At 40.0% G+C, this 26,788-nt stretch overlaps 2 protein-coding genes across 2 annotated transcripts; both read right to left on the reverse strand.

The window, feature by feature from the left end:
- Positions 1-510: 510 nt before the first annotated feature.
- On the reverse strand, positions 511-6,919 carry AUG4 (HAUS augmin-like complex subunit). Its single transcript, XM_090010058.1, has 14 exons — positions 6,770-6,919; positions 6,632-6,679; positions 6,312-6,437; positions 4,899-5,219; positions 3,904-4,003; positions 3,775-3,820; positions 3,249-3,342; positions 3,061-3,132; positions 2,824-2,882; positions 1,551-1,619; positions 1,422-1,473; positions 923-1,000; positions 761-850; positions 511-667 (listed from the first exon to the last, which is right to left on the reverse strand). The coding sequence occupies exons 1-13, from the start codon at positions 6,896-6,898 to the stop codon at positions 773-775; spliced, it is 1,272 nt and encodes a 423-aa protein (XP_089866184.1). The 5' UTR covers positions 6,899-6,919; the 3' UTR covers positions 511-667; positions 761-772.
- A 4,662-nt stretch (positions 6,920-11,581) lies between these two features.
- Positions 11,582-14,242, reverse strand: LOC149834298 (subtilisin-like protease SBT1.5). The gene has a single exon (XM_090010059.1). It carries the CDS (start codon positions 14,238-14,240, stop codon positions 11,847-11,849), a length of 2,394 nt encoding a protein of 797 aa, XP_089866185.1. The 5' UTR covers positions 14,241-14,242; the 3' UTR covers positions 11,582-11,846.
- Positions 14,243-26,788: the final 12,546 nt, after the last annotated feature.

The following is a 26,788-nucleotide window of genomic DNA, read 5'->3' on the forward strand; positions in this document are numbered from 1 at the left end:
GTATACGTCCGCCAAAATAAGGTTCACCAGGCGGCTATCACCTACTATATATATGGGCAGAGAGAGAGAGAGAGAGAGAGAGAGAGAGAGAGAGAGAGAGAGAGTCTGGTAAGATGCCATCCATTATCATGATGACAACAAGAGCAAAGCCAACAAAAGCAATCGTTGTGTGCATGCTTAGCTTGAGTCACCTGAGTGCTGAGTAATCCGGGATATCAATTTTTCATATTTACAAGCTCTAAGTTCCTCACTCTGCTACTAATTAAAGTTACATATGTCTGGAATTTCCGTTCAAGCCTGACGGTCATCAAATAGATAGAGTTTATTAATGGAAATTAGTACGGCCATCGTCTTGGAGCACCATAAAAAAGACGGTTAATTACCAAAGTAACCTTAATTTTAGTAATGCCGTTTTAAATATATGATAAAATTAAGAATTATTTACAAAGGGTACTTGGCCTTTGCACTTCCACACACACACATGTAAAATTCTCATGAAAAGAAAACAAAGATAAAATCTTTTCAATTATTTAATGGATCTATAATATTGTACAACCAAATGGAAGAAACCATATTAAAATAGAAGACATATTTTTGGATGATCCAAAAATTTCCCTGAACATTCCTGCCATGTGCCCTGACATAGAACACGACCAAAGGTATTCCCCTAGAAATCAAGTGTAAGTTAACTAATTATTCTTCAACATAAAAAATCAATAAGCAAATGGAAAGATCAGGAGCCTTAGCATGCTAAACATACCAGCTAGAAGAACTATATCGCTGGATGATCCGATGAACGTTTCAGGTCCATTTCTACTTGACGAATGGTCCACTGCATTCCTTCCAACTTCTGCAATAATACAGTAAAATCAGCTGCAAGCTCGATAAGACAACAAAAAGAATGGTGGGAAGGGAGACTTGCCTTTACAATATCATGGTATTGTCTTGCAATTGTATCAAAATAAGGATCAACCCCTTGATATTCACGAAGTCTTGTTACCTGGTGTAAGTATTCACACATATCAAAGTAGCTACAATAAGACTGAGAAATAATAAAAAATAAACAATTGTCAAAGGAGATAAAAAGGAAAAAACACTTTTGCTTGGCCACATTATATTCACATACATTATGCAGTGAGTTCACATGTATGTATGTGATACAAAGAGATGGACAGTGGACACATGCATGTGAACAGTTCCATTGTTAGGCTTAACTCATCATGAACTAAAGGAGTCGATTCATTCAAGCTGTGCGATCTGGCCATGACTAAGCCTGGTCAAGCATAGGAGACCTATAATAAGGCTTGACTGCTTATGTCCAATAAAATACTCAGGCTTTTAATGGCTCAGACAGATTGATTTTGAAGGATGGTAGAGCATGTTATACTGAGAAAACCTCCTTAAACCATGAACTATCATACCGCTTTATTGTATGCAATAGAAGCTTCCTCTGTAGCTTCAAGAAGATACTTTCTGCGAACAAGGAGGTGAAATGGATTAAGGCAAGTTTAAATTTGAGCAAATTAACCAAATATTTGAAAGCTAAGCACCTAATTTTATGAAGAGCTGGTATTGAATCTTGAGTGTATGTGTCACGCAAGAGAAGATGCTCCAGGACTCTACAGGGAAAGAAGATCAGCCATTAGAAAAAACAAAAACTAGAGCAATACACTAATTTTGGAGAGTAGGATTAGAGACAAGTTAGTCAAAGTTTGGACATCAAAAGTCTAAGTTTTAAATGGAGATCCAAGGCACATGCCTCAAGCAGAATAAGGAATTCCCATAGCATTTAAAAACAAGTATAATGTCAAAATTGTAAAAAGAAAAGTAACATGCATGCAACCATGATAATTCATTCATGTACATAATCTAACATTAAACTAGTTGTGTTTAACATTAAATGGATTCAACCTTACAAAAATTACTAAAACACCCTTAAAATAATAACATTTTTGAAAAATGCAAGGTTACATTTTTGGGCATTATAGGCCTTTTGAACTTGGAGGAAATTGAAAAGTCAAACACCTTTTCTAAAGAAGTAACTTTATGAAGCTATCAAAGTTACCTTTTTTACCTCAAAAAGTAACATTGAATTTAAAAAAAAGCCTTCTTTTAAGGATATTTTACCCAAACCACTTTTAAAAATCATATTTAAAGATATTTTTTGGCAAATCTGACCATACATTTGTGATCTTCATAATAAAAACCCAACTAACTCTTATTGCAAATTTTTTTTTATGTACAGATTGAACTTTTATGATCTAAAAAACTTCAAAAATTTCAAACCGTTGATTTTTAGCACATCATAAAATCTTATGTATACATCGGAAAAAAATTGCTACAAGAGCTGCTTCTTAGGATTTTGACCATGGAGGTTGTATCCGTACGTTCAGTTTTGCCAAAAATCGCTTCTAAAATAAAATTTCCAAACTGGTTTTGACATTTTGTACCTTCCTTTGGTTGGATAGTCCCCCTTCTCTCTCTCTCTCTCTCTCTCTCTCTCTCTCTATATATATATATATATATATATATACATACATACACACACACGACCACCCATAAAATGAGTTCATCAAGGTCAAATAAGATAGCTGGACCAGTTAGAGTTGCACTATCTTCACCAAGGAATCATGGTTCAAATCCAATAGATGGCAACCCAAAGCCTGACTAGTGCAAGAAAGTTACATTGTTTCAATAGACATCTCAACACTAGAATGACATAAAAGATCAGCACTCAAATTGATAAAGCATCAAGACTGCAAGAAGTGGATCCCACTGAAGATGAAATCAGTAAGGAGCAAACACATGTCTACAAGAACAAACCTCAATTTAGCATTCATTGTTTCACACCTCTTGCAGAGCCATGTTTTCTTTAACTCATCCTACAAAATGTGAAAAACAATGGGAAAGTAATGATAAAAGATGTAAAGCAAAGAAGGAAAAGGATGATTCTGACTAAACAGTAGATTGCTTGAGACAGACCACTTTCTTATCACCATATAGTATCTCTTTCATTTGATGTGCTACTAGAATGCAGCCACAGTGAAATAGCAAACTTACATATTGGTGCTGTTTCTGCAGCTTCAAATCTTTGACAAGCCTAAGAAGCACCGCAAGTATTTGCTCTAGGACCTAAGAGACAAATAGCAGAACAGTTAGCATCATAATGGCGAAACTTCCCAGTTCCCAAGAGATACTTGTAATAACAGAAACAAAAAACTAATCAATGATTTAAGGATTTCAATCACATTATAATACTCAGCAAATTGCCTATCTGCGGATTGCAGGTCATCACGTAAATCTGCCTCTTCCTTTTCAATCTCCTCAATGATGAACTTTACCCTACACAAACATAATGAGATAGAGAAAATAACTTTTGTCACCTTAAATATGATGCCAGCATTGGACCAATAAATCCAGAAAAAATGAACTAGAGTTGGAAATTTCAAATTAAGTACAATAGTCCATTTTGTACTGAAAACCAAGAACCTCCAGGAATATTCTAAGACTAAGCTAGGCAAATATGTTCTATGCCACTGAATATTCTAAAACTAGGGAAATATGTTCTCTAGTCACATGAAATTGAATGGCCATTTGTAACAGGTTAAGCAAAGAAAATATGTTTTTTTGAAGTAAAAATTACCATTTGATTCCAAAAATGGTTGGCCACGCAGAAAAAAGTGAGAATATTTATTATTGTAAGAATTCAATTAAAAGATTCAACTTTCAACAGGCAGATGTACTAAAATATCAAGAATAATACAAAAAGCAAACCTTTCAGGAAGCCGAGCACTTTGAAACTGATCAACTGACACACAGTCTGCATCATGGAACAAATACATTATTGCATAACATGGCAACATTTTGTGAGCCTCATTTAGCAATTAGCATAATGAGAAGTACCAATTTCTTCCATAGCAAAAGCATCTGAAACTTTGTCACATTTGGCAATCAGGCGTGCCTCTATCTCCTGAACCACTGATATTTGGTACTCTGCAGTGTCCTGTAAAAAGCAATCACCACATAAGATACAAACAGTGTTTGCTGTGGCTGCAAATTTCCAAAGAAATCAACAATTTTCTAATAAAATTTGTTCATTAAATTGTAATTACTAAGTCCCTTGCTGACCCCAATGTAGATGAAGAGGCGGGATTACGATGGTAATAATGACAAGCTGATGAAAACAAACAAAATAAAATTGAGTGAATGGTTACTATTATTCCATATTTAGGTGTTCAGCTAAATACTGCATTCACAGTTGCAAAATCGTTCTAATTTAAAAGCTAACCAATGCCTCTAACTATCTATAGAACAAGAAAATCCTTCTTCCTGGAACACCAATCTTATGTGGAGAAAACTGAAGAGTTAAAATAAAAAAAAACAATGCTCTATCCGACAAGAAATACCCATATTCAGTTGAATCAGATGTCAAATTTGACAACCTGAGTTCAGTGTGTCTTGTATCTCTCCAGTAGATTAGAAACAACCTCTCTTTACTGCCATTTAGACATGTCATATGCATGCAACCATGACTGCATATGTGCCAGTTTAATTAGAAAATATGTTAAAATATCAAGACTTATAAAGAAGATAAAAATTATGACGAGAGTTTTATGCAAAAAGTTATAAATTCTTTTGATGAGAAATAGCAAAGCTGAAGGCAAAAGAAAGTATTATAACACTAAAAATGCTGGTAGAAATTTCACCACAATAGAGAGTATCATAATAATGGACATGCTGGCAGAAATGTGCCCACATTTGGCATACTTAAACCTCAAGCATAACCACCCTTGTAATACTATTCTACATTACAACTTTATATAGTTATATGGGATCATGTCCATCATATGGAAAGTAAAGTTTTCATTGATGATATTGCAAGACCTGCGGAAACATACCGCAGTATTGTGGGGGAGATGAAGCTGAGATTTTTGTAGATAACTAGGAGTAATTCCAAGAAAACAATTTGGAACACCACCAATCCTATCTTCGATGTTGTCTGAAAAACTAGGAGGAATAGCAGTTGTGGTAGCCCCACCCATGCTGCTGTTTGCAAGAGCATTTGTAGAACTCGTGCTGCTGTCAAGAGAACTCCTAGACATTATGCTCCATTTCTCAATTTCCTCCTCACGAACCTCTCCATCTTTAGACAACAGGGGAAGTCTCAGCCGTTGGGATGCCTCAGAGACAATGAGTTGATGTTCAAGAGACTCATAAACCTTCAAAACAAACAAGACCCGCAAACGGTTCTTTGGTAAATGCAGATTTCCCCATGGCTCACTATCAGAACAGGTGGCTATATATAAGGAACATGCAAGTCTATGAAGTAGAATGAGCAGACAACAATTAATTTGAGCAGCAAATAGATACCAATATGCATTTGCTACATTTCAATAGAATTGTCACACAAAAATAACAAACAAAGAAGCAAATGGTACTAATTTGCTTTCATTAAATTTCAACACAATTATCATGAAAAATAACAAACAAAAAAGCGCACACCAATCCAAAGTGCAAACAAAAGCAGAAAGAAAACAAAAACCATATGAAACTCATTCTTGAGAATACTTCAATTTTATGAGGACACGAGTTCAAATTCTCATTTCCATATTGTTCTCAATTAATTTCAAATAAGTTGTATCTTGCTCAGACCAATCAATAGGGCTGGGGTTATAGTTGAAGCAGTCCGTTAAAAACCTAAATAACTAGTTTCCACCAAGATCTCTGCGTTAATTGGGGGAAGAATCAGCATGAATCAAACCAAAGCAAAGAATTCAAGTCAACAGGGATTGCACCTTTGTTGGAAAACAGATAGCAAAGAGGGCATTCGTCATCATTTTATGATTTTAAATTGGTGAACCTGAAAACTGATAATTATAGTCCCCAATCAACTTAGGACTGTCATTTAGTGATTTGGACAATTCCAATTTCAATGCCCCTCTCAATAGCTCAAATTTATGAATTACATACTGGTGGACAAAGAAAACTGCGAAATTACAACCTGGGGACCCCAAGATTGTCACAAAATTAGCGCCACGAGCAACTCCAAACCAACAATACGCCCCTCTATACCACAAAAGCACCAGAAAAAGCATGAAGGTGATGATGATCGTGATGACGACAACGCTAACAACAATTATTAGAATTTATTTCATTGCACTTATGGATTAGATGCCGAATTGAACGCCAATGACATCTAATTCAATTAAAGAAATGAAGATACTCGTCACGATGGTAATTGTGATCGTGCCTCGAACAATTACAACAATGGCGACAACTGTGATGGTCGATGACTGATAATGGGTTTAAACCTGAGGAGAGGCCTTCAACCCCAGCTGAGAGTAGAGACCCTGGACGTCCCTAATCCCCCCGAGACTGGCGACGGACACCGCCTGCTGATACTCCTCCACCATCGAGATCGCCTCGCAGTAGACCGCCTGCAGAGAGGAACTCCCACCATTCAAAGACCCCATAACCAATCATTCAGAGAGGAAATCCCACCATTCAAAAACACTTTACCAATCATAACAGAAAAAAAAAGAACCCAACAAGAAAAACCCTAAAATGAATCACAAACAGACCCCCTAAAGAGAGGAACAGCCCTAGAAATTCCAGAGTTTCTCAGGAGTACCATGGCTTCCAAGTAGCGGAATCTCTCCCTTGACATCTCCTCTCTCGCCTACCACCAAAAAATTCAAAGAAAAAACACCAAAATTCGTCAAAAAAACACCACAAATGCAATCATGGTGGTGGCGCTGATGATGGTTACCAATTGGAGATCGTAGTAGGCGGATCTGGAGACGAAGGATCGATCGGGGGCGAGGCAATGGTGATGGAGTTGCTCGATGAGTTGGGCGACATCATGAGGGGGGCTTTGCCCTAGACCCGCCTTTGCCATCTTTTCCTTCCTCTCCTTCTCCATTCGATACCCAGAAAGAGAGAGAGAGAGAGAGAGAGAGAGATTTTGAATTTTATGGTGAGGGAAGAGTTTCTTTTCGTCGAGTGAATATGCCACAGATATCGGCGATATTGTGAACGTATCGGGGTTTTGTCCAAATATTATCATAACAAATACGCTTTCGAAAGTATAGCTTTTGCCGTTTCTTTGTAAATTTTCTAGGCTCCAAATATCATTTTTTCCAACGAAAACACATCATCCAAGGTTTGGGTTTTAATTAAATCGATCATGCCCAACACATTTATGGGGGTAAGAACTGCAAAAAAATACTGAAAGAACAGAAAAACTCATTTAATATGTATCAATTTTGCACCTACCCATGCTAAATGAGTTTTTCAGAGCTTTTTTTATTTTATTTTTAAATTCTTACCATACATTTATGTACTTGATTTTTTAAGGATCGGCTCATGAAGTGTTCGATTCCGACATATGGGTGGTTTTTTATAAGATTTAAAAAATCAATGGTTCAAAATCTTTATAAATTTTTGAGGATCCAAATATGATTTTCACATCGAAACACATGATTCAGGTATGGATTCCTCGTAAATAAACCATGCCCAACACATTTATGGGGTCGAAACTGCAAAAAAAAAAATACTGAAAAGGCAGAAGAACCCATTTAGCATGTATCAATTTCGCACCTACTCATCTCTCTCTCTATATAATATATATATAGAGAGATTTTCTTTTGGTCGAGTAGAAAATGATAGGCTTGTTTCTGTTATACAAAAATATACTTCTTTGGTAATGTAAATGCATTTTCATGTTCAAATTGTAATTTTTTTTAGTTTTAAAACACTTAAAAGTTTAAGTAAAGAACCTAGTTATTAATAACATTTGAATCCAACTTAAAATGTTAACTAGAAATATGTGAACATATTTTTTTTCACAAATCCAACCCTGAAGATGTATTTGGCATTGTCCATATAATCAGAATCCGCTGTTGGATCATGTACTTTTGATATAAAAAAAAATGAGTTTATGACACTAGAATATTTACATATGTAGCTAGCCTTTGAGCTGTTGATTTTCAAGTCATAAAAGATTCTTTTTATGCATCATAATCCAATGATCTAAGAGTCAGTTTCTATAAAACCAAATATCTAGAATAAGGTGAAATTTAAGAAAAAAAAACTATACAAATCTCGTTTCATACTTTAGTTCATATATTTTCACTTAACATATTCTAGTGGCCCTCCCATTTTATTTTATTTTTCTGCATTTTTCTATTGTACTTGACACGCGTACACCCCCTAATCGTGGGTGGTAAGAGTAGGCTAAAGTAACCAAATGTTTCATCCTTTTAGCTTCACATTTTCCCTACTGGACGAAACACTCAAAATTTTAAATTTGTTAGAGAGGGAAACTGGCTGTAACATCAGCAAATTTTAAATCATTAACACATAAATTCTTTTTTTCGCCAGAGAGCTGGGGTTAGGCAGACCCCTACCAGTTATACAACTATACCATTTGGGGTTCGAACTTGCAACGTCTCAACACAAGGTGACGTGCATTAACTTCTCCTGCCAGACAAGTGAAGCCCCCGTTGATAACACACATAGATCCTTGCATTGAAGCCATTCCCATTATTGGTATCAAACCAAAAGCTATTTATACAGGCTAAATGGTGAGGGAGGATCAGGTGCATTGTGATGGCATTTTAGTGTGGCACTTCACTTGATGGCCCTCCATCACAGCAAACTGACAGGCCCTATTCCCAAGATAAAGAGTGATCAGGTGCAGCGACACACTAAAAGTGTGCCATCACATTGCATCTGAATTTTTTTCTAAATGGCTAATTGATCAATGAGCCAAAGAAACGACCCAAATTTAGAGATATATTTGTATTTGAACCGGACCCATGGCTCGAGGGGTGCCTAATAGGATGATCATGAGGTCTTGTATGTGAATATATTGGGCATTCAAGTAACGTTATAGGGATTGAGTTTTGTTGGAATGGTATTTTAGTCTTTTAAGTCTTGGAAGAGTCTATAAATTGGGGAGTTTAAACTCAAATTATATATATTTTTCATAATTCGATTTAAGATGTCATTTCAAGTCTCTTGATTCTTGTTAGTTTACCATCTAAAGAATTTGCATCTTGAATAGTATTATAGGTTTTGAGACATTTTCTTCTCCCTCCACTCTAGCGTGCCTATTTCATTTGCAGAAAGTTAGGGGTGTCAATGGGTTCCATCTGGTTCGGACCCAAGTGAGTCCTAACCCGGATCTGTTTTGAGGCACGGGTACAAGGCCCGGACCCGAATGGTATCTTGTCGGCTATAAGAAAACCATACATGGATCTTATAAGGATTTAGTGAGCAAAAGGGCAAATGGGTGGTTGACATATTTTGACTAGATTTGTTGTATTGATACACAACAAATCGAGTGGATACTTAATTTGCCTCCAACTCATGATAACATCTAAAGATAATCAATATTGGTGATGATAGCTGCCGCACCAGTTGTGCAAGAGGAGTCACTGCGTTCAACCAGTATAAATGCGGAATGGTTTTTTTTTTTAATCTTTGGATTTCCAGACCCGGTTGAGAATTTATACATGTCCTTAGCCAACTGCTAAAACGAAGGGTAACCCTTCCCGATTGTCCTGCGGTATTCGGTTATGGGAAGTTGTTAGATTTACGGTAGGGGTGCAAACCAGTCGGATCATACTAGATCCAAATCTTAATTTGAAATACAAATAGTAGATTCAAATCCGAGTCTAGATCAAGAATCATATTCAATGAAGTAGGTTTATGCCCAGATCCGAGATGTATGTGGTAATACTGGATCCAGTAAAGCAAAGATTAAAAGCAAGCTCTTTACATGTAAACATTGCAATCAATTTGGAATTTGATCCAAATCCGAATTATATCAGGCTTTAAACATCCATCTCAAACCAAAATTAATGCGATTAAGTAAAGTAATTCCAAATCTGATCCAATTGTGCACTCCGATCTTATTTGAAGGATCCAAATCTGAAAATAATATGTTCTAGTCGTTTTGAATATCTGACCATGTCCAATCAATTTGTACCCCTAATTTAAGGTGCACCCCACATGCATCGAGAGGATGAATAGGCGCAAGATGATGGTGGCATGCGAGTATATTTTTTATGGGAATGACCGTATGGTTTCTTTGACGCTTTTATAGCATTTTATGTAGGGGTGTCAATGGGTCGGGTTTGACCCGGACCCAACCCATGCCAAACCTTATATGGGCTCAGGGTTTGGAGATAAAAAGAAGAGGTCCGATTAGAAACTGGGTCAGACCCAAAAGGTCCCATTAGCACATGGATCTGGGTACGGTTTGTGAAATTTCATACCAGACATGAGTCCAACCCAAGTTCCGATTAAGATCCCTGATTTTTCAATGTAAAAAGAAAAAAAAAACTATTGTTTTTATCGGGGACAGTATCTCGTTCACTGCATGTTCTTATTGCCACACAACCAACACCACATTCAATTAATCCTTATCAATTGCACATTTTCTAAGCATTGATGCCTCTCCTCAATCCCTTTACCATCAATCCAATGCTACAATTTAAGTGGCCGCGATTAAGCGAATCCTAACCAAATTGACAAGGGAGATGGTTAACAGCTTTAATACTTAGAAATAGGTACTTGCTAAATGAAATGTGCTCAATGGGTTTTTCAGATTTTTTGGGTAATTTTTTTTCAGTTCCGATCTCATAAATGTGTTGGGCATTATGGATTTACAAGAAATCCACACCTGGTTCATGTATTTTTTATGAAAAAAATAATATTTAGAGCCTTAAAATTTTACAAAGATTTTGAACCGGTGATATAAAAACCCCACTCACGTGTCCGAATAGAATACTTCAAGAGCTGATCCCTATAAAATCAAAGTACATAAATCACATTTGTAAGTTTCTTTTAGCATATTTCATTTAGCACCTACCCATTACTATCTAACACCATACCTAAAGATACAATCAATCCTGAATTAGAACTTGCCACCTTGTTAATTTCATAAATTTAAAGCCTTAAAAGAAGTGATGGTTAGTATAACCCAGAGACCTAACTTACGAAAACAAGTTTCTCTCTTCCCCTACTTCCCCTGAGCTTAGTCCCATTTACCTTAGAAACTGTTTCTTTTCCTGTAAAACATTTCCTTCAACTCTTAACTACTCACATCAGATGACACCAACGTTTCTTTTTCATTTACACTATCCATCCAAAAGAAACTCTCTCTCTCTCTCTCTCTCAACACAACAATGACCACATTAATAGATTCTAAAGCCTCCGAAATCCCAACTCGGGCATCTGAACAAGAAGACGATGCCAGACCCCCCACCCCCGTGACTCTTTACCACCGCTCCCCATACTCACCACCCATCAATCCCTCGATTCGCCACCACTCCGACCGTCTGGGCCGTTGATTCCTCAAAACCAACAGCCGGATGCAAAGTGCCATTAAAATCCAAAAACAACCCGGGCCCGATATTCCGACATCGCTCTGACCCCGTCAACATCGACGGTCCAAATCACCACCCACACGCCGGTCGTCACCCTCCAAACATAGTCACCTAACAGAGACGGCAGAAAAACAAAAATAGAAAACGATCAGATCCCCAAATCCCGAAAGCAAAAACCCCACATCTTTCACATACAAAATCCAGATCTTTACCGGAATTCCATAAACAAAAACAGGATTTTTAGAGCATTTTCAGTAAAACAGTAAAACCACACACACTCTCTCACTCGTCCTATCTTTTTACAATTTACACATGACGGTGATGTAAAGCAGAAAACAAGTTAATAAGTAGCAGCAACTCCCCCGCTCGACGAGGTCGAACCAAACTTCTTTACTCCTGATACTTATTTCTAATTACACAAAACGCCACTCGTGCCGTACCGCTACCGCCTCAGTATGGGGCCTGCCACGTCACCACGATGTGGCTGACGACGACGTGTCTCCCGTCCGACCACGTCAACATTCCCGGCTCCACCCTCGAGCTCCCCGGAGACATCCTGATCTCCGAGACGCCGACCGTCACCTTGAACCTCGCTGTCTCGCCGGTTCGCCCGAACACGAGCGTCTCTGGTTCGACCCGAACCGTACTCCCCCTGGGAGGCTGCACCGTCGCCGAGTACACAGCCCGGCCACCGGCCGCGACGTTCGTCACGGTGCGCATGATCCGCTTCACCAGCATCCCGGAGCCGTCCATCTGGAACACGGCCGAGATGGACGGGTAGTTGAGGTCCCCCGGACAGTCCAGCCTCCTGTGGGTCCCGCAGCTCTCGGAGCGCCTCGCGACGGTCAGAACGCTCTTATCGCTGTAGTTGGAGCTGCAGAGAAACGAGACGTAGTCGTCGACCGTCAGATCGTAGACGAGCCCCGGATCCATGGCTCTCTGTGGGTCCACGTGTCCGGCACCGAATCCGAGCACCGTGGAGGCGTTGCCGGTGGCCTCGTCGAGCATCGTCTCGTTTCGGCTGTCTCGGACGTAGGCCGTGGTCATCAGAGCGGACCGGATGGCGGCGGGGCTCCAACTCGGATGCGCGCCCTTCAACAGGGCGGCGAGACCCGAGACGTGGGGGCATGCCATGGAGGTACCAGAGAGGATGTTGAACCGGGTCCGGCGGTGGTCCGACGCCACGCCGGAGGGGCCGACGTCGTCCGGCCAGGCCGCCAGGATGTTCAGCCCCGGCGCGATCACGTCCGGCTTCAGGATCTCGGGCGTCTCCGGGTTCGGGCCCCGGGCCGAGAACGACGCCACCACAGGAGCCGGGCGGACGCCGAGCTGCGTCCCGCGGAATACGATCGTCGCCGTCGGGTTTCTGACCGTGTTGATGTACTCCCGGATGTACTCTCCAGCGGTGGCGCCGATCGCAGTCGCCGGAATCACGTGGCTGTCCGCGACCAGACCCTCTCCATCCGACGCTCCGTTTGCGAGGATCATCCCGAGCCCGCCGGCGCGCCCCACCACCGCGCCCTTCTGGACCCTGGGGTTGCTCCCTCTGTCGCAGAGCACGATCTTCCCCCGCACCGCGCTAGGGTTTAGGGATCCTTCCATGCAGAGCGAGGACGAGTAGCCGTCGCTCCCGTCGTCGGAAACCGGAGCGTTTCCCGCGTAGACGAGGGGGAGGAAGCGCCCGACGGGGAGGCCGGGGCCGGCGTAGAGGCTGACCCCGGGGATTATCCGGCCGTTACCGAGGCGGATGTTGGCCGGGAACGATCTGTCCATGGTGCCAGCTCCGACGGTGGTGATCCAGGGGGAGACGTTCGTCACCGTCATCTCGCCGGGTCCCTCGTTCCCGGCGGAGGCTGAGACGAAGACGCCCCGCTCCACCGCGCCGAAGGCTCCGATCGCGATCGCGTCGAGGTAGTAAGGCACGACGCCGCCGCCGACGGAAAGCGAGATGACGTCGACGCCGTCGGTGACGGCCTGATCGAAGGCCGCGAGGATATCCGAGTCGAAGCATCCCGACGTCCAGCAGACCTTGTACGCTGCGATCCTCGCCTTGGGCGCCATCCCGGCAGCAACGCCCCGGGCATAGCCGAGCATGCTCGCCTCAAAGACGTAGCGTCCGGCCGCGATCGAGGCTGTGTGAGTGCCGTGCCCGTCGGAGTCGCGCGGCGACCGGAACTCCGCCGTCTGGTTCATCGCCCCGGCCATCGCCTCGTACCCGCCGCAGAAGAAGCGCGCGCCGACGATCTTGCGGTTGCAGGCGGAGGCGGGAAACCAGCGGCCAGTCTCGCAGCGGCCGCGCCACCGCGGCGGTACGGGACCGAGCCCGCGGTCGCTGAAGCTCGGGCTCTCGGGCGAGATCCCGGTGTCGAGCACGGCGATGACGAGGTCGGAGCCGAAGTTGGACTCGGCGAGCAGGCCGGACTCATCTCGGATCTTGAGGCCGAGGAAATGAGGGGAGCGGGTGGTGTGGAGGTGGCGCACCCGGTCCGGGAGGACGGCGAGGACGCCCGGGAGGGACTCGAGGGCATGTGCCTCCGTCGGCGTGAGCGTCGCGGAGAAGCCGTGGAAGACGGTCGAGTAGACGTGGACGGTGGTGATGCTGCTCCTGGTGGAATCCGGCGAGGCGGTGCCGCGGAGACTCTCGAGGGTGGACTCGTACCAGTGTCGGTGGGTGGGGAAGACGGAGGGCTTGAGGTCGTGCTGGACTCGGACAATGTAGTTGGTCCTCTTCTCCACCACGACGGTGGTTGGTTTAAGCCTTACTGATGAAGAGAGCGCAGAGATCGGAGAGAGCGTGGGGAGGAAGAGGAGGGCGAACCAGAGAGACGATGCCATCGACGCCATAGAGACTCGAGAGAGAGAGAGAGAGAGTGAAGAGGATGGCGCGTCTGAAAAGGAATGATTTTTTTCTTTTTTCTTTTTCTTTTTCAGGAATTACTAAAACGGCGGGAAAAAGGATACAAATTACAAATATTACTAGAGTTATGAAGACTAGAATACCCCTGCACCTTAAAATGAATGACTGGGAACTCCTAGAGGTTGTCTTCCGGACTGTTTGTTACATTCTCCACTCGATGGACTGATCCCCACCGAAGGAAAAGCCTCTTTGCTTTGAAAACGACGAATGAACTCATTTTGATAGAAAAACCGTTTTCTCTCGTTTATTATACGCATCCGCTCTGTATTTCCCATGGTCATGTTTGATTTACCATGTGTAGGAAAGTGACTCTGTTTCCTATGAAAGATAGCCGCTTTCATAAGAAAGGACATGAAACAAACACCTTGAAAGATCAAGTTGGTTTGGTTTGGATATATAAAATCTGAGGTCCTGAATCCGTTTTGGTTATGTTGATGCGGCCTTTGCATACTCTGCGGTTTTCCGTCCTGGAATACGTTTTAAAGACCCAATTCGAGATTGGTTAAAACTCTACTAACGCCAGTTTCAAGATTGGTTAAACGGAGAAAAGTAGGTCGTATTTAATAACGATTGATTATCTAAATAGAATAAGTCGCATGAAAATATCATGGAGTTTAACCCAATTTATTTGGAACATGTTATAAGTTTATAATTGGATCTAAACTGTGGTCTAATTGGGTCATGCCCCATATAATTCCACTTAGGGTTTAGAGTTTTTCTTAGAAGGACAGAATGCTCAATCTTGAAAAAGAAGGGGCACATGATTTCTTTATGGTAAGTTTTGATGGAGGAGTGAATTTTACGCTCAAAAGTGGTTTTATCGTACTGGGGATTTAGTTGATGGAGGAAAATTTTTCCATTTTGACCATTTTCATCCCACTTATAAAATAAAAGATGTGTACTAAAGTTTGTCGATGATTGGTTGCATTTACGCTGTACATAATAGAATTAATGGTCCTTCACACGTACTCAAGTTGAACAACGTGAAAAATAATTGCATGATATAGAGTCACGTTGGTATCAAGGCCATAAATTATGTTTTGCCAGGTGTAGAGAAAGATGTGGCATGGTTTCAGAATGTCAGGACATTGCAAACGTGGCAGCACTCATGCAGTTTCTCTTCACTTATAGGTGCGTCAGGTATTCAACTTATTACTGCACAGCAGAATAAATTTTTTTTTTCGACAGAGAAATTTGGGGACGTCCATTCAATTAATAGAACAATAAATATGCTTTGCATGAAAAAAGGGTTCTAACATCATCTAATAATTCTGAATCTCACTGAATGCCGATCCCCAACTTTCCTAGATGAGAAAAATTGATTAATATGATTTAGTTTTGGCTGGTTACTTTTCTCTTCACTTATAGGTGTCGACAGGTATTCAACTTACTACTGCAAAGCAGAATTTAGGCAGAGCCCCCCTATCAGTTATACAACCATACCATTGGGATTCGAACATACAACGTCCCAACACAAGGTGACGCTAACCCACTGCTCCAGACTGACAAGCTAAGCCAGCATTGCAAATTTGAAACCATCATAAACGCCTTTTAACCTTCAATTTATATATGGCATCAAAGGGATGTCATAGGATAAGATGTAATCCGATATCTGACCCGAATCCGAATTCGGTAATATGTAAATATAGGATTTTAAGTTAGTCAGATTTGGATTTGGTTTTGTCTGATCTCATTTGACTTCAGATAAATGTAAACCCGGATTAGATTATGTTGGATCCTATTAGATCGGACTCGGTAGGTGGGACTTGGACTGGGGGTGAAGTCGTAACCAGGACAGCTGTTGCATATTTTTTAGGAGGATTGACCCATGCAATTTTATCAAATACCAAACATATTAGTCTTTTTCATTGATTGATCCAACACTTCTATTTATTGAAAGTGATATCCATTCTTCTGCCTTATTCATCTAAACTCTCAAGGGACTGCAAGTTAACCAACAATAATAAAATAAAATAAAGTGTCCTCAAAGTCCCAAACCAAATAAAGACACATCCTCTCATAGACCTCTAGCAAAACCTAGACTAGGGGTATGCCAAATGGGGTTACTTTTTACAGGTACCAAACAAAGTGCGATCCATTCATTCAATTGTTCTTGGTGTACCCCACTGAAAATGGTGGAGTTCTAATCTCCAAAATACAGTAAACATGATCTAAAAATATAATTAACCCAAAGTGCAGATCTAAAAATTACAATGCAAGGAGCTAATCTAGGGATGCTAATGGTTCTGCCTTTTGGACCAGAGAATACATTGGGGAGTCGGATCAGATTGGATCCGAGACAGCCAAAATTTGCAAAAGCCCCGTCTTGAATCCGACCCGTTTGCAACCCTAAGCTAATTTAAGCATATTGGGTAGGGATGTCAACGGGTTGGATGTTACTTGGTATCTGATCTGAATCTGATTAGTCCGAATCCAATTAGAAATTGGATTCAGGTTAGGTATTGAGTTTTGCATTGAAACCCAACCTGAATCCGATTACAATCCGAATCCCACCAAAACTCAAAACCCCGGGTTTTAAGCTACTGGGACTAAGATATGAATTAATTCGACTCCGAATCCGATTAGATCAGATCTGATTTGGTATTATCTTTTTCCATTCAAACGTGATCCGAATCTGACCCTTTGGCATCCCTAATATTCGGACATGATATTTTCCAATCAAAAGTAACCAGCCAAAACTAAATCATATTAATCAATCTTTTCCCTCTAAGCATGTTGGGGATCGGCCCTCAGTGATGTTCAGAATTATTAGATGATGTTAGAACCCTTTTTCATGCAAAACATATTTATTGTTCTATTAATTTCAATTAATATAGTGCAGCTCTCTACTGTTGCATTCTTCCCATGCAATAGGGATGCAAACAGACCGGATTCAGTATGGAACTTTTATGATTTTTTACTGTTTCCACCTTATTTAGATTGGACTTTTCTATGTGTTTAGCTGATCCGGAATTGATCCGTTTGCATCTTATGATTAAAACTTATTCTGTCAATCACAATGAACTAGTTCTAAAATTGTTTAAACAAAATTGTTATTATTTTATTACTTTTTTTTGAAGTTGCAAGTTCAAATGTGCAATGGATAGTACATAAAAAAAGAGTTTTTTGTTTATTTAATTTTTCGAAAATTTTGCCGCATCAAATGCAATCACAATTCACAAGGAAAAAAACAGAAAAAAAAAACAAAAGAAGAAAGAAAAGGGAAGCGTGTGGTGGATGTTCGTACGGACACGCGGTGAGCGAGGAATGAGGCCACAGAGCTTGGCTGTTTCTGCCTCTCTCTTTGCACTCCCTCGGCACGTGTGCCGACAGAACCAGGCGTGCGTGCCTTCGCACTTGCGACCTTTCGAAATAGCTGGAGCCCCACCTGCCTGCGGGGGTCCCACGCAGATGCTAGCTGGAAATTACGAGGCTGCCATTTGGTTGTTCATAATGACGACCCGAACCGGAAAGGCCAGGATTTGGACCCCACTTTGGTGGGTCTTGTGGGCTCGGCCTGTCGGTCCCTTAACTCAATTGATGTGCATGTCTGAGATAGGGAATGGGGGAAGTAGTTGGTTTTTGCTTGGTAGGGCTGGATACATAGCCGTACCTGTGTTTTATGGGGCCGGAGGCGGAGGGAAAAAATGGGCCCCCTATTAATAGTAGGAGTTCGGAGGCAGCGCCTTTGATTTTTTTTAAAGAATCAAAATAACAATAAAATTTGCATTCACATTAAACAAATATAATATTTCAAATATTTATATTATATTAAATAAAAATAGGGGAGATCGAGCCTTAAAAATGGGCCCCTAAAATTTTTTTGGGCCCAGGGGCCCTGAGGTCCAAGCCTCATTGGCCTCTTTACAGGTCCGGCTCTGCCTAGATACCGGCCATGTTTGGGACCCAGACGGACCTCTATGTTGGACCCTTCCCTCGCAATCTTGGGCTGGTGATTAGGGGTGTCAACGGGTTTGGTTTGGACCCGATTTTTGAATATGGATCAGGTTTAGATCTGGTTTTAATTGGGTCTCAAACCCAATAAAAACTACATGTACCAAACCCGGACCATACCCAGTAAAACCATATTTTTTTACCATTTTTACATTGAAAATTTGTGGGTCTTAATTGAAACTTGGGTTGGGTCTGGGTCTAGGTCTGGTATAAAATTTCATAAACTATACTCAGATCCATGTCTTAATCAGACTTTTGGGTTTGGACCCAGGTCTTATTATTTTATCATGACCATACCTGGATTCTATAGGATTTGCTTCAGGTAAACCCGACCCATTGACACCCCTACTCGTGATTGGCTCCATGGTCACAAATCTCATTATCCGTATTTTCTCAGCAAGGAAAAATCTTGTGATAAATCAAGAACCTTCGCTTTCTTGAAAACTGTCAAAAATTTTTGATAACATAAAAAACATGCTAAATTGTTTTATTTTTTCAAATTAAATTCTATAAATAACAACTGTACAAAGATAAGATTCCGATATATTGAAAACAACAAAGATTTAAAAAAATTTCACTCAGTGTCTACGAATATGGTTTCACGATATCTTTAAAATGTCGCCGATATTTATGGCTTTATTATTGAGGTCCCTGTAGGCACATGCCGTCGAATCCTTCCCCGGCTGGCCGGGGCATCTTTTTCCGTTACTCGGAAAAAACAAAAAAAAAACAATTTTGTGGTTTCATGTTCACTTCAAAGAAGGTGGCCCAGCCGGAACCCAGCACATGGTTGGCAGTAGCCTTCATTATGTGTTATTATCATCCTGGCTGGCACCACTATAGCTGGATTTGGGCTGAAAGAACCCACATTGTGATGGGCTGGACCAGAGCATGAAGCTGTCTCTTTCCTGGATGCAAAAAGCCAAGGCTAAGCCTAGCATACCAACAAAGCTTAGCCCATGATCATCACATGTTTGCTCAACTATCCCTTAAAAGTTTGGAAGCTTCTTAAAGCTTGAAATATTTTTTTTTATTGGAAAGAATTAAAGATTGAAATACTTGGTCCACACTCAAGACTAGTTTCAAATCCACTTAAACAAGATGGATTAGCTAATATATAATCCAATGTCACAGATATAAAAAAAATATTTAAATGTGTCATGATTTTAGGGAGCTTGGGGAGAAGGTGCTGATCCCTTCATCCCAGGTTCGACTCCCACCGGGTGTACAGGTGCCTTTCATTGGTGGGCTTCGTAAGAGCTTGGGTGTCGATGACCCCGCCCCGAGATTACCTGCTTTGGCCGGAAACTTCGTCATAAAAAAATGATTTTATTGCAATAGGTTAAAAAATATAAGCTCCTAAAAGACTCGTCGTTAAGTTCAAAATATCATAATTTTCAAGGTTTCGTAATTTTTTGAAAGCAACTCGGGCTGCATTTGCTATTTGCAGTAGAGGGTAGGCACTAGGCCGGCTCGGCCTGGCCCGATACGATGTCCATTAAGGCCTGACTCAACTCTTGATAGGTACGGGTCAGGTGCGGCCGGGTCCCATTGGGCTCAGGTCTAGGTGGTCAGGATCAGGTCAGGACCGACTTCATTGAGACCTTTTTAGCCCTACACGGGCTCGCGTTGCACATCAACACCGATATGTACAGACAATATGTCAACATTATATTATATTTTAACGTTTAAGGTTTTATTTTAATAAAATATACAATTTTTTAATATTAAAATACCAAAAAAATAGTTTTTTATTGATTAAGAGGTTTAAAAAATTTGTGCCCTCATGTATCCATGTGTCTTTGTGACGTAGGTTCCCAATGAGAAAAATGACTGATGAGTCCCTCCTGCCCCCCCCCCCCCCCCCTCCTTACTTGGCTCGTTTAGGCTCAGGGGTTAGATTCAGCGATTAGCTTGGAGTTAAGTTTACCATGAGACGAGCTGAGTTTGAGCTGACTTGTTTGAATAATTTGAAAAAAAAAACAAAAAAAAAGTCTAAGTTAACTTTTGTGTATGCGGGAAGGGCATTTCCAATAAGAAAACTACTTTAAGAAAAGAAGAAAGGGATAAACAAACTATTTTATGGAATATATAGCCACTATTATATTTTCTCAGGATTTATGACCAACCAAGTGAGAAATCAAATCTAAGAAAGTTACTTAGGAAACTACTTAAGGCTACCCAACCTAAGAGAGAAAGACTCAAACATTACCTTGGTGGAGCTATTCTCCGACGCAAAGGAAAGGAAGAAAAAAAGCTAGACTCTCATTTTTTTTTACAAAAATTCAATCATTCAAGTAGAGGAGCTCATCCAAGCTCAAGATGTGTGAAAAACAAGGCATATGAGGGGTACACATAGGATTTTTGTCAGACAAAACCTCGTTAGGGATCCACTGGCATTGACCTAGGTTGGCGCCAATGTGAGCCACTAGCACTGATCCAGGTGGGTGCCCTCAAAGTAGGCCATACTTTTCAAACAAGTTATTTTGAAATCTAAATACATATTTTGGTTATAACTTTTTACTTCGTATCAAATTGAAGTGATTTTTTAGCTCGTCAAAGAGCTAGAAATCTCTACTTTTGGTTGAAAGTGGTTGATGTTATTTTGTGGGTTAATGTATGGTAAAAGCCCAATTTATTAAAAGACTCAAAGACACCAAAAAACCATTACAAATATTTTTTAGAATGCATTTTATTAAATGAAAGATTTAAAATATCCTTTTAAAAATATTTGGGTATGGATTTGGGACCATACAAGACTTCTGTTTTTTTTTAAAATACTTTGTATTCCTGACGAATGATGAAGTATAAAAGGTTCACACCTTGAAACTTTAAGAATGTGAGCACAACCCGATTTTTGACAAATCATGGCATGACATGATGTTGGGGACCAATGATTGAAGTTGGTTCGAAGAACCCATAAAATTTTAGGTGTCAACACATAAAATTTTCACGTGCAATTAACTTTAAGAGCAAATTATTTTTTTATCGTTATTTTTTAAAAAATTAATAAAATCTATTTTAATATTTTTAATTTGAATTCTAAAGATGATATTTTGACTAGGCATTTCATTTTTTTCATAATTGTCATTATTTTTTAAAAGTGTTTTGATCATTTTAATCAATTGAATGCTAGTATCAGCAAGTAGAACACCTTGTATTCATGCTTACCTCAATGATATAACAAGGTAACTTTTACACAATTGCCAAGTCCATTTTCCGAACCCAAACAAAAGCTTCACGCCAAGGAATTAGCTGCTTGGTCCTTTTCCCGACCTTACTGATAGGCAAGCTTGGTGTAAATGTCAATAGTGTGGGATAAGGTTGGATTCTTTGCACACTAAAATTTGATCGACAGGGTTTGTAAGATTCTACTATATAGATCCAAAGTCCATAAATGTGGTAGTTTTCATTTTAAAGAAAAGAAATTAAAGCACATAAAATTTAAATGTAAATTTAGATCCAATAAGTACACGATCAACTGGATGCTGAGTAATAACACATCCACATCAAATCTAAATGCTACACAAAAATCCAAATGCTAGGATTGGTTATGTTCAATCTGATCTAACCTATTCTTGGTCCTATCTAAATAAGTTATAATTAAGTTGACCAAGTAACCTATGGGTCCTTATGATTCTACTTTGAACTATTGTATGTCCACATTATTTAAAAAAGAGTATATAAATTTAAAAAGAGTCTATATATATAAATAAAGGTGGTGGGATATTGTCTATCCCTAGATTTACGAGGGAATGTTCCAAAGGCTCATTATTCAGTACGTAGAAGGAACATGAAGTGCCCCAAATGTTTGAAAAGAACTAACCAGTAGTCAGGTGTAGCTTAAGAGAGATTTAGATTGGCCACAGTTAAGCATGAGATGAGTTTGTGGAGTTAATCAATAGGTCTGAAAAATGAGCTTGTGCTTGGATCATAAAGTGCTCATTTTGAACTCATAAAATAGGCTCGGCAAGCCGAACATCAATAAAAGGTATTTGGGTCGGCTCAGCTTGCATAGGCTCATCAAGTTGTAATAAAAATAATTTAGATTTATTTTATATCATGTAACGTAGTGTAGAGTAAATAGTTGAAGTGTTTAATTTGCAAGCAATAAGTTTAGAATTAAAACCTATTGCTTCTAGCTTTGAGGCTATGTATTTTCTCGTACATGAGCCAGCTTGAATTTCACTTAATAGGTCTAGAGTTCAAGTCCTGCTACTTCTAGCTCTGAAATAATGTATTTTTTCTCAGAAACAAGTCGGTTTGAGCTCCAGATGGATTAAGCTAAAGTTGAATAACTCATGTTTGGTTTGTTTGGCTCATTTATAACATTAATTAATCAATCAGTCATTTTAAAATTAAGCTCAAAACTTGGCTAGTCCAATTCCTCCCCTGTGATGGTGCTAGTAGTGTTGTCAATGGGTCGAGTGGAAAGAGAGCAATATAACCCAATAAATTTATTTAATGGACCTAATTAATGATGAGATCGCGGATGATTCTGTCCCCTTTTTTGTTAGGTTATTGTTAGGACTCACTAAAAATCATAGTTTCAGATGTTTTATGCTTGATTTATTAAGAAAAAGGTTTTCTTTTAAATTGATTTGATCTAAAAAGTGTGAATATTTTATTATAAAATTTTAGTACAACATCAGTCATTGATTTTTTTTATTTTTTTTTAAAATACACATCCGATCATAAAAAATCTTAATCAAATACATGTTTTCTATCGAGTAAATAATGATAAATACATCTAACGATTAAGATGGAGCAAAAAACACCTAAAAGTATGATTCTTGTAGGGCTTTAACGGTGACTTAACGAAAAAAAAAAGGCAGAATAATCATTCTCCGTAATGATCACACCAACCAAGGATGGTCCAGCAATCGGACCAGTTAGTTTGTTCAATTGCTTGCTTGACTGGGCTCAGGCTCAGGTCCACTAACATAATATAGCACTTGCCATTTCTTGATGAGAAGTGAGGCTTGCTTGTCTTTTACTGAAAACCATGGTTTACAGTTCCTTCTAAATTAGTCAAAAAGTCTTGTCCAACAAAGTCTAATTATTCTGCACATATTTTTTTCTCAAAGAAAGGGGCGAGACGTTTCTTCAACCAAAAGTTTGACTGGGGTGTCCCAATGTGAAAAGGGTTCCAGCTACACATTTTCCAAAGTTACTATTTTGCTTTCTTTAAAAAATTCCAAAAAAGAGGCACTTCATTTAGTAAAGCATCCAACAACTTCAATAGCACAATAATGTTAGGTTGCATGCTTGCATTTAGTGCATTTTGATGCATGTGGTGATGGTGACCCAGGGAAAATGTGAGTGTATCTCATCCCATGTGACCCACAATTCAAACCATAGATGTTGATACCCATCTCTAAATTCTAGGTTTGAAGCCAATTCCCCAACTATTGGCAAGATTGTGATCCAGCAAAAGCTTGATAGACCCCCTTCTCAAACAACAGACTGTAAAAGATTGTACATCAAGTTTCTTCATGACGTTTTCTGTTTGTCCAAGAATCCGTTGTACGTTTGATTGGACTATGTGGGAGGTGGTCAGGGTATCTCTATCAAAGGATTTCTGCTATTTAGCAGGATCTTGGTGTTAGAGATCTAGTTGGATCGGGTCCTGTACGTGGAGCCCAGCTCAAAGGATCAAGGGACGTTTCCTAATGAACTTTTTTTCAGTTAGGAAGAGTTCTAGACTTGATTAAATTGCTCATGGAAAAGACTTGACCAGCAAGTTAGATCCAGATAAGAAAGAAACCCCACAACAATTATGCAAACCTGTGGAGATTGAGAGATTATTTTGTAAACATGTAGAGTTCCAAAGCCTAGGAGAAGGCTAATGAAAACCTTGCCCACGATACTACTTTATTCATTGGTTCCAAAACTGATACAACTTTATTCATTTATAAAAATAAAGATATAGTTCTATAAGTCTTGATATATATGGACGATATCATTGTTACTAGTAATTTTGTTGATCATATTTTTTTCTCGAGGCTCAAGTCTGAGTTTGCACTTAAAGATCTTAGTGATCTTTATTATTTCTTGATAATTGAAGTCATCAGAACATATCAAGGCTTACTTCTGTGTAAGACAAAGTATATATATGATCTTCTGAAGAAGGTTGACATGGTGGGAGCAAAATCAGTGTCCACGGCAATGGCTTTAGGATCAACTTTGTCTACCAACGATGGTTATCAGTTTGATTATCCCACTAAGTACCACAACATTTTTGGTGGTTTGTAATATGCCACTATGACTAGATAGATATTTCTTTAGCTGTGAACAAGATGTGTCAATTTAGAATATGCCTGGGCAACATTGAAGCCTATTTTATACTATCTTAGGAGAACAATTAATCATAATATGCTTTTTAATCCATCCTCCAATGTATTTCTATAAGCTTATTCAGATGCAGACTAGGCAGGATGCCCATACGATAGGAAGCAACCTTTTTTTGTGACAATTTAGTTTCTTGAAATGCTAGAAAGCAAGCCATTGTGTCCATGTCAAGAACAGCTGAATATAATGCTATAGCAAATGCCACTGCATAGCTTATGTGGTTACAATATCTATGCCCTGAACTCAGGGTTGAAAATAAGGCTACTCCCATTTTATGGTGTGATTATTTAAGAGCAACATATCTCACTGCTAATCCAATTCAACATAACAAGACCAAGCACATTGAAATAGATATACATTTTATTGGGGATAAGTTGGCAAAGAATCAGCAGTGCATTAAATATATTTCAACAAAGGATCAGATTGCAGATACTCTCACCAAGCCTCTTGCAGCTTAGTGATTCAAATTCTTGATAAGCAAGTTCAACGTAATGGCCATCTCGATGAATTTGAGGGAGGCTATTAGAGATCTAGTTGGATCAGGTCCTTTGGGGGCCAACTCAAAGGATCAAGGGAGGTTTCTTAATGAATGTCCTGCTGATAAGGAGAGTTATAGACTTGATCAAATTGCTTCTGAAAAAGACTTGACCAGCAAGTTTTCTCCACATAAGAAATAAACTTTAAAACAATTATAGAAACCTGTGGAGATTGAGAGATTATTTTATAAACTTGTAAAGTCCCACAATGGCAAGAAGGTTGTTGAAAACCTTGCCCATGACGTAACTCATCAATAAATAATAGAATCACAATCTCCTAACGTTGATTGAGTGAGATTTCATCGTGGACGTAGGTTATATTTGACTGAACCACATTAACCTTGGTGTTTCTGTATGATTGCATCGTACATGATTCGTTTACTTGGCATTAATATAGTAAATGGAAACTGTAGAGATCAGAAACTTGGCCATGTTTGGGACTAAAAGCAACTGCATTTCTATTATGGATGGAGTGCTAAAAGTGTGTACTAAAACACCTTCATTAGTAATTCATTATGTAAGTCAATAAGAAGCCTTTTATTCCCCGCAGGCAGGGAGCAGTACTCATGGAGTTCTACATTATGAACACTGAAACAGAGTAACGGGTCATCTGAACCATATCGATATAAATTTGAAGAGAAAGAGAGAGCTGAACTATAAACATCAACATTACGAAAAGGGTCAACAAACATTGAACTCGACGGCAATGCAAAACAGGCCCCAGACAGGCCGAGAGCACAAAAACAAAACTAAGAACAAAAAGAACAAAAACTAGATGAGATCAACCTGGTTCAGAGGGGGTCCAGAGCGACAGAAAGCGCTAAAGATCGGGGATGATAATGCACAAAATGGCGTACACATCCGCCAAAATACAGTTCACTAATTTATTGAAAACTGCAGAAATTTGCCAGAAAATGGCATGGTTGCGAGTCATCCAAACAGCCCACCAGAACGAGAGAAGCCACATTCTCCAAATAATCCGCCAGTGCTTGCAACTGTGAACTGGCTAGCCATAAAAGAAGATGAAGGATCCTGCAGCTGACCGATCTTCACCCAAGGCAAGAACGCGGTTTTGCGTCGGGGTGCTTAACTCATGAAGAAGCCCAACCACAGAAAGGAGATGAGAGAACAACACTAGCACGCCTGTAGACCGGGTGTCACCTGGACTGGAAAGATGAGGCACAATGGAGGCAAGCATGATGCTTTTGAAAGTTGAGTGACCGACAAATGACACACCACCAGTCACCCAACTTAGCTTGGGGAAGATAGGAACGAGAAAGATTCTGGGTAAATGACCGCTGTCAGGGTGACTTAACCTCTTGCCATCCACGTAAGCCGTCTGATCGAAAAGAAATACGGTAGAAAAAAGGAGCACGAAGTAGGGAAGCAATCGAGTAATCATGAAGGGGCTCAACCTTGACGGCCCACATGAAATGTCGAATGTCATGAGGGAGCAGCAAGCCGGAGGCCAGACAGGAAGCGAACACCTCCGAGAGGGAAAAAAACATACAGAAGGAGAGGCGGAAAGAGAGGGCAACAGAGGCACCTAGGTGATGCAGGGCGAAAGCTAGTCCCCAGTCATTCAAAGCCTCTTGGATGGAGAAGAGTGCCTGTTGGTTGACGAGCAGAGGATG

This window comes from Nuphar pumila, chromosome 6 (assembly GCF_984573655.1).
Source record: "Nuphar pumila chromosome 6, dmNupPumi1.hap1.1, whole genome shotgun sequence".
NCBI classification, from domain to species: Eukaryota; Viridiplantae; Streptophyta; class Magnoliopsida; order Nymphaeales; family Nymphaeaceae; genus Nuphar; species Nuphar pumila.

What these genes read in the sequence shown, in the direction of transcription:
- AUG4 (XM_090010058.1), bottom strand. Translation starts at nt 6,898, where the DNA reads ATGGCAAAGGCGGGTCTAGGGCAAAGCCCCCCTCATGATGTCGCCCAA. An exon ending in CCTACTACGATCTCCAATTG is followed by an intron (nt 6,680 to 6,769) that starts GTAACCATCATC and finishes TTTTGGTGGTAG; the next exon opens with GCGAGAGAGGAGATGTCAAG. An exon ending in AATTTGCTGAGTATTATAAT is followed by an intron (nt 3,133 to 3,248) that starts GTGATTGAAATC and finishes TTTGTCTCTTAG; the next exon opens with GTCCTAGAGCAAATACTTGC.
- LOC149834298 (XM_090010059.1), bottom strand. Translation starts at nt 14,240, where the DNA reads ATGGCGTCGATGGCATCGTCTCTCTGGTTCGCCCTCCTCTTCCTCCCC.